The sequence below is a fragment of the Bos taurus genome, chromosome 4 (assembly GCF_002263795.3).
Source record: "Bos taurus isolate L1 Dominette 01449 registration number 42190680 breed Hereford chromosome 4, ARS-UCD2.0, whole genome shotgun sequence".
In the NCBI taxonomy this organism is placed as follows: domain Eukaryota; kingdom Metazoa; phylum Chordata; class Mammalia; order Artiodactyla; family Bovidae; genus Bos; species Bos taurus.
In genome coordinates this window covers 113,903,297-113,917,829 of record NC_037331.1, presented here as the reverse complement: position 1 = coordinate 113,917,829, position 14,533 = coordinate 113,903,297, and the positions used below count along the sequence as shown (strand labels likewise).

Sequence of the window (14,533 nt, the reverse complement as noted above, 5' to 3'; positions counted from 1 at the left end):
GACTGTATAGAGCTTCTCCATCTTTGGCTGCAAAGAATATAATCAATCTGATTTCAGTGTTGACCATCTGGTGATGTCCATGTGTAGAATCTTGTGTTGTTGGAAGAGGGTGTTTGCTATGACCAGTGCATTCTCTTGGCAAAACTCTTTGCCCTGCTTCATTTCGTATTCCAAGGCCAAATTTGCCTGTTATTCCAGGTGTTTCTTGACTTCCTACTTTTGCATTCCAGTCCCCTATAATGAAAAGGACATCTTTTTTGGGTGTTAGTTCTAAAAGGTCTTGTAGGTCTTTGTAGAACCATTCAACTTCAGCTTCTTCAGCGTTACTGGTTGGGGCATAGGCTTGGATTACCATGATACTGAATGGTTTGCCTTGGAAATGAACAGAGATCATTGTCATTTTTGAGATTGCATCCAAGTACTGCATTTCGGACTCTTTTGTTGACTATGAGGGCTACTCCATTTCTTCTAAGGGATTCCTGCCTACAGTAGTAGATATAATGGTCATCTGAGTTAAATTCACCCATTCCAGTCCATCTTAGTTTGCTGATTCCTCGAATGTCGATGTTCACTCTTGCCATCTCCTCTTTGACCACTTCCAATTTGCCTTGATTCATGGACCCAACATTCCAGGTTCCTATGCAATATTGCTCTTTACAGCATCAGACCTTGCTTCTATCATCAGTCACATCCACAACTGGGTATTGTTTTTGCTTTGGCTCCATCTCTTCATTCTTTCTGGAGTTACTTCTCCACTGATCTCCAGTAGCATATTGGGCACCTACTGACCCTGGGAGTTCTTCTTTCAGCATCCTATCATTTTGCCTTTTCATACTGTTCATGGGGTTCTCAAGGCAAGAATACTGAAGTGGTTTGCCATTCCCTTCTCCAGTCACGGCTACGTCCAGGCAAACGAGTGCACATCTCTTAGGAAGGCTGCCACACTGCCTCTCACAAGCCTTTAACACGTCAGTGCTGTAAGTGACCTCGGTTTCATTAGTCTGTTGCTTCTGCCAGATGAGAAGCTGGCCTGAGCTCAGGGCCACGAAGCGCAAGAAAGCAAACTTCTAGGCATCGTATATCACCCTCAACTCAGTGAGGTGCTCAAACTCAGAGCTTCAGGAGCCGAGAGGATGGCAGGTTCACTGGAGCTCACATTCCATGGGCCTCAGAGCTACTCTTCCCACCAGCTACCCTAGCGCACCCAAGGGTGTGGGAGGCTGACCAGCTCCCCAGGGAGGCCCTGACGCACCTAAGTGAGGGAGACAGGTGCAAACCACTCAGGCCTTGGCATAACCCTGGCCACGGCAACTGGCTCCAGGGCGGCCAATCAGTGAGCAGCTCAGGTCTCTGAGGGCCCTGGGAGCTGCTCTTGCTGTGATGGAATGACCCTGCTAACACGGAGGAGGTGGAGAGACAGAAACCAGAACTCAGGACAGGGTGAAGCACCCCTAAAACTAACCTGAAACCCAGCCCGCCTCTGGCTTTCACATTTAAGCAGGCCAGTACGCTTCTCCTGCACCCTCTTCACTGGGTGTTTAAGCCAGTCTAAATTTGTTGCCTGAACCCAAAAGCATTCTAACTACACAGTCAATGGGTGGAAGAGCGAGCAAGGTCAACTGTTACATATTTATACCATTGTTTTTATCTTCTCCAAGAGCTTATAGTTTAATTCATTAAATGTACATCCGATAGGACACCACTATTTAAAAAAAAAAAAACTTGTTTTTGCTTCTTATAAAAAGTTAGGAAATGAAGTGGTAACTTTTACCACCTTTTGTCTCTTGGCTTTTCAGAACCTTCTGTAAAAACTCAAATGCTGTTCTCATATGGGAATTAGAAAGTACAGGAGAAAAAAAAAGCCTCAGTTTAGGTTTTGCTAATGACGTGACCCATGACCCCAGAAAAGTCCACCCCTGAGCCTGTTTTCCTCATTTGTAAAACCAGCATATTAGACATAGTAAAAATCCTTCCAACTTCCCAAATCCTAAAATTTCTTTTTTAAAACTGTACTTATTTCTGTTTTAAATTATAATTTTGAATCTTTGCTTTTATAACATATTGTTAATTGCTCGTATGATTTGACTCATTTTTCTAGGCAAGAATGACATCCTGAACTGTAACAATGACCCCATGGAAAACACAGCCCCCTTTAAAATGGTTTCCAGAAATACACTATGAGAAAAAGAGAGAGAGAGAGAAGATTGCTTGACTATAGTCATTAAGACTATAGTTATGAGTGATCTGCCACCACAGCAAGAGTAAAACGAAGGAAACTGTACTGTCTGAAAACTGATGCAAGAAAAAAGACAAATTTTTCTCCTGACTTCCCAGTCTGCAGAGATAAGGACTCCATTGCTAATAATGCCTGCTATGGAGCTGTCTGTCTCTATTCTGTCATACCCGAGAGCTAAGGCACTGAGGGGTCGCACCCACTCAAAGGCACAGGCCTCACTAAGCGCTGCCAAGACCACGTTACGTACCTCTCTGCGGTTGGCAATGTGGACAGCCGCGTGGTCCACGTTCCCATCACACGCCCTCAGGCCAAGCCGAGCTTCCTGGGCACTAAATCCCAACTGCATCAGATTGTGAACTTTGGATGGATCAATATATAGCTCTTTGAAGAGTTGACGTGCCTACGGACAGAGAAAAATACAAGGATCGTGTAACCATGAGCAACATTAAAGCTGAACACAAAGCTAACACTTAAAGGAAACTGGGCTGTACCCAATGTGAATTACGGTTTAGATAAAAACTCTAAACGTGACCAATGTCAACCACTGAGAGTGCAAACAGACAACACCCTCTCTGCTCACGGGACTTCCATGCAGGGTAACAGGAGAAAATAGGCCAAGGACCGTGGGAGGGGCTGGGATCCGTTTCCTCCTCTTTTTCTGGTAATGAAGTCCCCTGAAGTGGAGCTGGGGGCAGCCAACGGCCTTGGCTCGCCCTGGACTCTCCTGCGCCCTCTGCTGGCCGGAAGAGGCTCTGACAGGAGCCACCCAACCCGCTCAGCCAGATGAGGGCTGGTAACTTGGAGCCAGTAAAAGCCACTGCCTCCGTAAGCTTTCCTTATTACAGCATCCTGCCTGCACTCAAATATGTTCACGGCAGACGTGCAGGAGAGGGAAGCACACACCACAAAACACAGCGCAGGGGAAGGCGGCTCCGACTTCGGAGCCTCTTCTCTTACCTTGTTGAGATTTTCATAAGCCTCCTCACCATTTCCACTGTGATAATTTCGGATGCCTTGAAGCAAGTAAAGTCTTAAAAACAGGACTTTCTCTTTTCCACAATTTCCCTAAAATTATTGGGAGAAAAAAATTATAAATCTAATTTTTCATTATAGGTCTATAATACATTTATAATTCCCTTCCTCTCTACAGGGGCAAATGGCGTGACTAAACTGTTTCTATCTTCCCTGCTGATGATGCAGAAGTAAAGCTCGCAGGGGACAACGGCACTAATTGTCCCAAACAGAACCCCTATCTCCAGGCACCCAGGCCGGGACCCCACTGGGCAGGATGAAGTATGCAAAATCCCAAACTAGGAGTATCTTGTGTTGCCCTGTGATTCCCAAGCAGAATTCTGATGACCCGTGGAAATCACCTGAGAAAAGTCCTTATTGTAAAGCCCAGCTCTGGAGCCGTGACTCACTCACATGAGCTGATCCTGTTCAAAGTGTTTGTTTTCTGCATTTAAATCTTTCATAAAATTCTACTTAATACAGCCACCAGCTCTCTCGGTCAGGGTGATCCATGGGGTTGTGTGCCTAGAAAACTGTCACTTCTGGGCTAAATGCTGCACACATCAAAGGCATAGGCTAACTTTTAAAATGTTTATCAATCCCCTTAAAATATAGCTTAAGGGGACTTCCCTGGACTCCTACTGGTTAGGACACTGTGCTGCCAATGCAAGGGGCATGGGATGGATCCCTGGTTGGGGAATTAAGATCCCATATGCCCCCGTGGCATGGCCAAACGATACAAAAATAAAAGAGCTCACTGCAAAGTACTATCACTGAATCTCCTTTGGCAGCAGTCTAAACACTTTAGCAGGAATAAACTCAGGTTCTAGAAAAGGGCTCAGCAATACCTACAACGGGCGACAGCAACGTACTTTTATGTGCAGCAGCCTCTGGTGATTTTCCCCGTAACACTTTCTGAAGCACTCCTGGGCCAGCTTCAGCTTCTTCTCGGCGTCGTCCAGGCACTCCAGCTGGCCCAGGCGGAAGTAGCACCACACTATGTCCAGCTGGAGCACCGCGTAGTTGTCCACCGTGTCCAGCAGCTCTGTGCAGCACTCGCTGCCAAGAGACAGGACGTGGCGTCACTGGTGAGTAGCTTGACAAAGCCTTTTTTGTGAATTACTGGAATTTTTTTCCTCTGGTTGTTGGTGTATTTCCAAAGACTAAGACAGAGATCCCAATGTTTTTGAAGGGAACCCTACGTATAATCTGAATTCTTCCAATGAGGAAAGAAAGCAGTGAGGGTTCAGAAACAGAAGCTCAACATCATCTGCCTTGGGAGGGGGAGAGGACAGACGGACACACACACCCTTGCTATGTGGGGAAAGAGGCCTGGCGGGAAGCGGAAATTGGGGCCATTGGGTCGGTACTCCTCAGCAAACATGGGGAGACCATGCTTTAAAGCAGTGGTTTCCAACTCTGACTGCAAATTAGAATTACCAGGATGTGAGGAGGTTTTGTTTCCTTTTCCGTTTGTTTTTGTCTTAAAAAAAAACAACAAACGGATGCTGGGACCCCACCAGAGCAATTGTAACAGAAGCTCTGGAGGTGGGGCCTGGATGCTGTGTTTCTAAAATCCTCCTCCTGTTGTTGTTTGGTTGCTCAGTTGTGTCCACTCTGTGTGAGCCCCTGGACTGTAGCCCACCAGGCTCCCTTGTCCATGGGATTTCCCAGGCAAGAATGCTGGAGTGGGTTGCCATTCCCTTTCTCCAGGGGATCTTCCCGAGCCACAGACTGAACTTGCACCTCCTGTCTCCTGCGTTGGCAAGTGGGTTCTTTACCACTGAGCCACCAGGGAAGCCCAAATCCCCCTAAGTGACTCTAATACACAGCCAAAGTGAGAATCAAGGCTTTAAAAAGGACACCAAAAGAAAATTCTCCCTTTATGTGAATGCCTCAACTGATGAAGATTGGCAAAGACATTCATGTCCGGTGACATTAAGGTGGGAGGAAAGCAATGCAGAAAAACGCCAGGCTCTGAATGCCTAGCTGATCTTGGGGCCCAGTGCTGAACCAGATACAAGCAGCAGGCAGGCGAGACGACGGAGGGCTCACACAGATGGACTTTGAGACCACCTGACTTCCAGCTGTGATTATGTTAGAAATTCATAGTGCAATCTAGATCTCAAGCTTGAACCCCCTTCGGCAGGAAAGTAAAACATGGAACCATGCACGACACATCCACAAACGAGATCTCGTCTGTTTCTGCTGGTCTCCTACTAAAAATCAAACTGTTTCACATCTTGCCCATCAAAATCTGCTTGGGAAAAATAAAAAAACAAAAGCGCTCTGTCATTTACACTTTAAAAAAAAAAGCATTAGTCTCCTAAGCGGAATGCTCACATGCCAGGGTACACACTGGAGAATCCATTAGGGCATAAGAATAACTGCTCAGGGCAGGATTTTCCTATTTACTTGTGGTTGCTTTGCTGGATCATTTCATCTTTGTGAATGTTCTGTAACATACACACTATCTTTTACACACACGCGCACACACACAGCTGTTTGACCAGGTGAGGGGCACCTTCTCCAAGTCTCTGCTTCGCCTGAGAACTTGACATTGAGGGGAGAGGAAGAAGTTCATGGGCCCTGAGTGGTGTAACTTTCCACTCCAGGTGAGACTGACTGATCTACCTATAGACACCTTGCATTTCTGGGACAGCCTACCCCGCCGTCCTCAGGAAAGCAGCTGGCATTCAGCATGGCTCTCCAAGTCCCACCTGTGTGAAGAGGCTCACTCGTGTAACACACCGAGAACAAGGACAGAAAGTGCCTCCCTCCTTTCAGTTAAAAATAAAATCGCCCATACAAGTCTACCCAGGACAGAGTGTGTATGCAGCCAAAACCAAAACCAAAACACAGGCACAGGACTCATGTGAAGAAGGTCACTTCATTCTTTCAGTTTTAAAAAAATAACGCATTTTATTCACATGGCAGCCTTATGATAAGAGATGATATCACCTTATATAATAATTTTGGAATTGTTAGGACTACATTTGAACTTGATCATGTCACTCAGAAATGTAATGCCTTGATATAAAATTAGGTCTTAGAGTATGTTTTATTGATTTTGCTTTAGTAGCCTTAAGTCGATAGCCAACAAATTTTCATGTTAAAAACATTAAAGTCAATGTATAACATTGATTTAAATAAAATATACTGAGCCTCACTTTAGAAAAATTAAATCACATTTGGGCTTAAGTCAGTTATTTAATAGAAATCTACTATATTTCCCTTAAAAGTTTCACATTTTTACATGAGATATTAATTTCAAGAAAGGTGAGCTAAAGCTTGAAAGTGACAATGTTAGTCGCTCAGTCGCGTCTGTCTCTTTGTGACCCCACGGACCGCAGGCCACCAGGCTCCTCTGTCCATGGGATTCCCCAGGCTAGAATGCTCCCCAGGCAAGAATACTGGAGTGGGTAGCCACGCCCTTCTCCAGGGGATCTTCCTGACCCAGGGATTGGACCTGGGTCTTCCGAATTGCAGGTGGATTCTTTACCATATGAGCCACCAGGGTAGCTTAGTATCTGCTTTCTTTAAAAAAAGGAAAGTTGGCTAAAAAGTCATTTATAGTTTTGTTACTGGCAGCAAGGAACTGGATTGTGTGCAGTTTTTTTTTGTATTTCTTGTGCTTGGGTTCAGTGTGTGTGTGTTAGTCGCTCAGTCATGTCTGACCTTTGCGACCCCATGGACTATAGCCCACTAGGCTCATCTCTCCATGGAATTCTCCAGGCAAAAATACTGGAGTGGGTTGCCATTTCCTTCTCCAGGGGATCTTCCCGACCCAGGGATTGAACCCAGGTCTCCTGCATTGCAGGCAGATGCTCTACTGTCTGAGCTAGTAAGTACAGTGAATCGTTGCTCAGGATGCAGTTAAAACGTCATCTAAGGTGGTGGTGTGATGCCTTGTTAGGTGGGACCAGAGCAGTCTGGAGGGTGAAACAAGTCCTCCTTCTGCTGCCACGCCCCACTGAATTCTCTGTGGGGGGATGGCAGAGCCCTGGGGTGCCCTCTGCACTCACCATGCTGTCCCTCAGGCAGCTCCCTCCTCCCTGAGCTCCAGCTCGTGCACTCGGGGGAGAAAGGGAGGCCCTTAGTAGGTTTCTCCTTCCCACGCTGAGGTCTAGGAATGCCAGGCAGTGAGCTGAAACCATCCACAGGCTCCCCCGCGTTTGTTTCCCCACCTCAGGGACCACTGTCCTGCATCGCCAGAAAACCACTGTTTGTATACAGTTTGCCCCGTGTCTCAGTTGAGGCAGGGGAGAGGAAACCCAGTCCCGGTCACTCCACCCTGGCCAAGAGCAGAACTCCCCTTTCTAGTTGAAAATGGGAGAGAAGCTGCTCTCAGGCCTGCTACGCACCACACCCTGAGATGTGCAACAGAGAGCTGGGAGAGAACTCGAGCTACTTGGAGAAGGGAGGAAGACGTCACGGGGGAAAGCAGACAGGACGTCTCTTCCGTCTCCACGCTGCCTTGGTTACGAGTGGATCCCTTTGACGAAGAGAGGGAACTCGCACAGGAAGTATGCTAGTAAGCTGGCCTGAATAAACAGATTCCCCAGAAAAACAACATTTTCTACTTAAAAGGGCACCGATACTTATTATTGGGTTACTATATCTACTTCTCACTGAACATGTGAATGTACTGTGAACTGAAAAGAGAGTTGTTATTGTTTTTCAAGGGTTCCCTGAGACCTGAAAATGATTTCAAGGGTTTTTCCAGGGTTAAAAACAAAACAGAAAGGCCCATACAGACACATTAAGATCGACCGTGTCTTGATAACTGCTGAAGATGAATGCAAAGTCTATGGGACTCATTATATTAGTCGCTATTATTATGTATGTTTGAGATTTTCCATAACAAAAAGTTAGAAACAACTGTGGAAGGAAATAAAAAACGTATCTGAATTTAATGACTAACTTACAGCCTGCACTGCCTGGAGGCAGGAGAAGAAAACGGCAGAGGCACCAAGGCCCTGTTCTGGTTACTTCCCTGCCTCCCAAATATTTTAGAAAATAAATCCCCCTTTCTGCCTATGTTTAAGCTGGTTCACTTAAAACGCAAGGTGCTACTTGTACAGCTGGCAAACTAAAAATACCATTTATCTTGTTGAAGTACACTGTATATATTGGGAATTTCTCAAAATGGAAAAGAAAATACCACTAAAGCCATTACCTTTTGACCACTGCACACATCAAGTCTATCTCTCAAATGTTTCATCTGCCTGGATCATAGCGTCTCAGTATCATTTCCCATTAAGAGGCACCAGAGAAAGTGCTGGGGCAGGAAACAGCCAGGGTGAGTCTGGACCAGCTTTGGACAAGAGAGAGTACAAAGGCCACCGCATCAGGGCAAAGGGCTGCAGGACCACCTGCCCACTGAAGATGGCCACCACAAGCACTGAGCCATGAGCGCATATTGACACTTAAAAAAAAAAAAAAAAAAGGCAAGGAAGCCTCACCAGTGATGTCATCTTTAGAAGATGCTAGGGAAGCCACTCATTTATTCTGACAACAAGAAAATAAGGAGAAAGAACCAAGCATTTTGTTCTGTCTTTCTGTACAAACTGTACCTCAGGAGAACCAAGCGACTGATGAGGGAAAGTCTTTTTCAAATGAATTCCAGCAATAAACACAGAAGGAATAACGAGCTATCATTATTCTGAGCCCCTATGAAACAATGGATTTGGAGAATGATCACCAACGTGTATACCAAAACCATCAGGCGAAAAGCTGATGGGGACTGCAGAGTCAGTTGTAGTTCAGGTGGGCAACGCATCATAAGAAACAGACATGAAATCCTACGTGCTTGTTGTAAAAAAAAAATTAGCGCAATAAGTTTATAAAACTCTTTAGCGATCAATTAGAAATACACTGGGGAGAAAGAGTTCACCGGTCAGTCTACATCATAACTATCCTTTGACATGAACCATCTCGGGGGAAGCCTGAAGTCTGGGGCGCACAGGGCTGGGGAAGGTGCTGTGTGTGACTGCCGCCCTCCTCCAAACTGGACCCCACCAGGGACAAAAGTGCCTACCAGAAATATCTGTCAGCGTCCAACAGACATGGCAAGGCTATTCCATGTTCCTTTCTTTTCAGGAAAGCTCTGCCCTTCTCATGATATCCCATAGCTAACATAAGGGCCTAGGGAAAAATAAGGGTTTAAAAAAACATCACTTTAAATTATAAGAAAACAAATTATATTAAAAGCATATTAAGTCTAAAGAAATAAAAGAACGTGAAAACAAACAAACCAACCCAAGATCACAACGAAATCTAAAAGTCAAAATTAAGGAAAACAGAATTAAAGCTTCATCTCATTTAAACACTGAAACAAGAACTCCATTTAGTGAGTCTGTCCCTTTGAGGGACACTTAATGTGCCCGTCCCTTTGTTTGCATCCGTTTATTTTAGTATCTGCTGATCTGGGTCTACTTCTAGTATATCCATAAGACTAAACGTATTTTAAAGAAGCCAGTGACGACTGTACCCTTTTTAGAAACATTCATTCATTCATTTCACTTTCTATTCCTAACTGGGTTTTTCTCTGACGAATCTGTCAACTGTAGCATTTCTGAAACAATTTTTGTAAGACGATTCAAATTTCCTTAACATTCATTAATATTTTTAGATTTGAATTCTTATATATTGTTAATGTTTTCCACAAAGATCTAAATATTATTAATATGAGAATACAATACTTACAGTGGGAAAATAATTACCATAAAAAAATCAACTGAGAGTTACAAAGTTCTCTTATTAAAATTTAACTTTAAACAATGTAACCCATACAGTGAAACCTACTCAAAAATGTCCTTTAAAGACCAAAAAATTAAAATCAACATGACCCACAGCCACTAAAGCTTTTCATGTAAGAAGCTACTGGATTCCAGCTCAGAGACTGATCTCACGGGCCACGTTGCAGAGGTGGCTAGAAAGACCCCCCTGGAAACGCTCCAAGGTAAAGCCGCGTCCCCTCACTCCAATTAGAGAGCGGGGCTGCAGGGCCAGAGGGCAGCCCCCGCTGCCATTCTGATCCACCCCCTAGGGCATGTGGCCTCGAGGAAGATGGACTGCACCAGGACAAGCACTGCCACAGGAAGCCACTGCTCCAGGACAGGGAGGTCCTGCCATTCCGCACTGAACTCACCGGGTGGGCCAGCAGGGTCGTAGGTGATATTCTCTTGTTTATCAGCTGGAGACAGAAAGCTGTTCCTAGTCCTTTATGTAACATTCCAAGACAAAATAGGTAGAATCCACTTCTGTTCTGACAGCAAATCAAAGAGCAAGCCACACGTTTCTTACAGAACTTACCTTTCTTTCTGATGGAGGGATTCTGATTGATCTGCCTGTCTGGTTAGCTATGTCTAAGTATGGTGTGGCTTCTGGATCCACCACCATCTCAGCTGCAAAAAGCCAAGAGTGACTCCATTAGTTCAAGGTTAAAAGCAGTGATGGGGGCATAAAAAATGTGAGACTGTTGGGAAAGAAAGGCCAATGAGAACTGTGATACCCCCAACTCTCCACTCCCGAGCCCAGCCCATTCTCGCCGCCCCCTTCGAGGACTTGAGCAGAAAAGTCTGAAGCTCTGTGCACCTCTCTCCGCAAGGATCTCCAGTCCTCTTTTAGTCCTCTGAATTCTTTTTTCTTCTAGCTTGGCTTCATTGCGCTTTTCTTCTTCAACCTGGACGTTTTTTCTCACGTCTTCTTCAGACTGTTTTAGTTCCAGAACCATAGCTTTCACATTGTGGGTCACTCCCTGCTCCTTAAGCGTTTCCCCTGTCACAATCAGAAACGCATGTTATAAAGAGTCAGGAAGTGCCCTGGGTAACAGGGCATCTTCTCTGTCACATGGAATTCTCCAGCTTGCATTAGCCCTTGCAAACCACCATGCCACGACTGCTAAGAGTGTGTTTAAATCTGGTTGTTTAATTGCATTAACTGTTAAGCATGGGTTAAAATCAGTCAGTGAAATGAGCTGACTATATTAATCCTTTTCAATATTCTTTATTCTCATCCTAAAATCAAGTCAAAGCAATCACTGTCTGAGAATCTACTCTAGAGAGAGCACTCTGCTAGGCAACACAAGAGGAAAATGAGGAAGTCCTGCAGGTGAATTCTCCTACCTCCAGCTAGAGGCATAATCCAGTTCTCAGCCATGGGCCAGGAGCCAGAGTGCAGGAGCACACTGGGAGAGGGGATTTACTGAAGTGGTAAAAACAAATACCTTGGGTTCCATCCCTTCTTAACCCTGTGGCCCTGAATAAACCACTTATTGTCCATGTTCTCAGACACAAGATAGGAGTAAAGACAGAGGTGGAAAGTCAATGAAACAGAATGAAGGAGAATACTAACAAAATCAAAAGCTGGCTCTATGAAAAAAGTTAATCAAACATACAAACCTAATAAAAACAAAGTCAAAATGCAAATAAAATGAAAAAGTGTAAATACAGATCAGAAACATTATAAAATAACGAAGTAATATTATGAACTACAAACATAAATTTGAACATTTCTGGAAAACTCTAATTGAACATACCTTCATAGACATACATATACACATGCATACAAACATACATATATGTATTTAGAAACTCAACAACCATTCTAACATTTATGCTGAAAAATAAAGATCCATCAGCAGCCAAGCTACCTTGATAAAGAAGAGCCATGAGTGGTACTCATCTTACTAGATTTTAAAACTAAAGCCACAATAATTAAAAACACACAAACAACTCTATGGTTCTGGCTCAGGAACAAAGCTACAGGTAAATGAAAAGAGCAGAAAGTACAGAAACACGGCCCTAATAAGGGGACACCAAAAAGTGAGCGTGTTTACTGAAGACACGTTTAGTAGGGGCAACCCACTCCAGTATTCCTGCCTGGAAAATCCCATGGACGGTAGAACCTGGTAGGCTACTGTCCATGGGGTCGCAAAGAGTCAGACACAACTGAGCAACTTCACTTTCACTATCGGGAGAAAACTAAAGCTGGAATCTAGCTTTTACATATAGAGAGGGACTCTGAATAGATAAAGACTTCATATAAGAAACTGTAGAAGACTATCCATGTGGTCCTGCGGTTGGAGAAAGAACTCCTTAAAACGCCAACAACAAGGCGAAAAACTGCTGGATTTGATAACATCAGAATCGAAGATTTCTGCACAACGAAGGATGCCACACACAACCAACACAGAGGCGAGACGCCATGAAATGCCCCCTAAAGCAGGCCACAGGCACGGCCGGCAGGAGTGCTGGAAAGAAAGACCGGGGCTGGGCTGGGGAGGCCGCATTCCAACCAGGCTGGGATGTGCACCTCTCTCTGGAGGCCACGGGAACTTACTGGAAACCAAACAGACACAGCACCTGCCTGAACTGCTCCAGAAGCTAACTGGACTCCCCAGTCCATTCACGTCCCCTTCATATCCACTGCCCTACTGCAGCCAAAGTGGCCTCTGAAACACAAATATAATTGTGGGTCACTCCCCAGCATCAATGGCTTTCCCCCTACCTAGAAACGCAAATATGAATGAGATTCGAACCCAGGCTTTCTCAGCTGTACTATGGCATTGTGAGCTGGATAAGTCTTTTAATACTTATTTTCATTTATTTATTAGCTGTGCCGGGTCTTAGCTGTGGCATATAAACTCTCAGCTGTGGCATGTGGGGTCTAGTTCCCTGATCAGGCACTGAACTCAGGGCCCCGCATGGGAAGCGCAGAGTCTCAGCCACTGGACCACTAGGGAAGTCCCTGTATAAGAGCTCTTCTGCGCCTTGATGTTCAGCACCATCCCTAGTCTCCTCCCATTAACTGTTAGGAGCACAGCCTCCTCTGGCCCCCTGCTACCAAGTCATGACAACCAAAAATGTCTCTATGCGTGTGTGCTAAGTTGCTCAGTCCTGTCTGACTCTTTGTGACTCTATGGACTGTAGCCCACCAGGTTCCTCTGTCCATGGAATTCTCCAGGCAAGAGTACTGGAGTGGGCTGCCATTTCCTTCTCCATGGATCTTCCTGACCCAGGGATCAAACCTGTGTCTCTGACATCTCCTGCACTGGCACTGGCGGGCAGATTCTTTACCACTAGCACCAGCTGTCTCCAGACATTGCCAATGTCCCCTGCGTGGCAAAATCACCCTGGGTTAAGCACCACCACTACTGGCTTTACCACGTGGCCTCTGCCTGCTCTCCATCCTTAAGAAGCACTAGCTTCTCCTCACCGTCCACACTCAGATTCGCCAGACCTCTCCAATCCCTCACACGACAGAGCTCTGCCTGAGGCTCTCTGCGGGAGCGCTCCCCGCCGCAGCCCCTGCCGTGCTCACTCAGACGGAGAGAAGTGCCATCTCCCTTGCAGCACACCCTGACTCCCATCCTGCAGCATCCCATCAGACCTCCACTGAGCATCAAACTCTAAAATAACTGGCTTTTAGTTATACATATGATAAAGCCACCCCAAAGTTTTGAATAGAGGAAGAGTGAAGAGGAAAAAGATACAAAGTCAGTATTTCTCTAGTAACTTGATTTTAAAAATTCTGCATACTGTGCTGTAACATACCTAGTTGAAGTTGTTTCTTATTTATGACAATTTTGATGTAATTTTCTTGAAATCCAAAGGTTTCCGCTATTCTGTAAAATAAACCAGAGAACTATAGATAACCCAATTTGTTATGTATTATCCACTAAACAGATTTTTACCGTGACAGCTATTTTAGACATTCTTCTCAGAAACACCCTGTATTACAAATTTCTGATGCACAAACATTACTTCAGATAGAGCGAGCTTACTAGATGGCTATTTGAAACTGTGTCAGAGACCATATCCTTTTGTAAACTATCTGTTTTACTGCTTGGTTCCTCGTGAAGCACAGACCATGGGTGCTGTGTATCCGTTTGAACAGGAGGGCCCTAGCTGCAGGAGAGAATACCCATCCCCGACACCTCCTGTGGTCTCCCTGCAGGAGCCCCTAACGGGGCAGTTGTTCATACAATCTTCCACTCACTATGTGCTGAGTGGACGAGGTTTCCTGAACCCAGCTCTAACAGCCCTGATACAGACCAAAGAAGAAAATGTGGAAAATCAGCTGGGGAAACACAGACTACCTAGCCCTGGAGGCAATCAAAACACTTACCACTGAGAAATGTTCAAGGATATCAAACAACTGACCAGGTCTCAAAAGTCAGATTTTCACTGGAATGTGACAGGCCAGTATTTTTTTTCTTTTTACAGATGGGCCAACAGCCTGAAACTGGCCAAACTACTTCACTGAACATCACAGCAAGCC

At 45.1% G+C, this 14,533-nt stretch overlaps 2 protein-coding genes across 4 annotated transcripts in view; one reads left to right on the top strand and one right to left on the bottom strand.

Annotated features, from left to right (window-relative positions):
• The window catches only part of WDR86 (WD repeat domain 86), a 40,897-nt gene extending 38,413 nt beyond the window's left edge, over positions 1-2,484 (top strand). For both annotated transcript variants that reach the window (XM_024990395.2, XM_024990387.2), the window contains one exon: positions 2,099-2,484. In XM_024990395.2, coding sequence (XP_024846163.1) covers positions 2,099-2,116 — 18 coding nt within the window. In that variant the 3' untranslated portion in view covers positions 2,117-2,484. The remainder of the gene's footprint in view (positions 1-2,098) is intronic.
• NUB1 (negative regulator of ubiquitin like proteins 1) overlaps positions 1-14,533 on the bottom strand; it is a 36,780-nt gene that overhangs the window by 9,527 nt on the left and 12,720 nt on the right. For both annotated transcript variants that reach the window (XM_059885521.1, NM_001080906.1), the window contains exons 5-11: positions 13,807-13,877; positions 10,847-11,029; positions 10,565-10,656; positions 9,288-9,394; positions 4,120-4,306; positions 3,194-3,301; positions 2,484-2,636 (exon numbers count right to left, since the gene is read on the bottom strand). In XM_059885521.1, the coding sequence (XP_059741504.1) occupies positions 2,484-2,636; positions 3,194-3,301; positions 4,120-4,306; positions 9,288-9,394; positions 10,565-10,656; positions 10,847-11,029; positions 13,807-13,877 (901 nt within the window). The remainder of the gene's footprint in view (positions 1-2,483; positions 2,637-3,193; positions 3,302-4,119; positions 4,307-9,287; positions 9,395-10,564; positions 10,657-10,846; positions 11,030-13,806; positions 13,878-14,533) is intronic.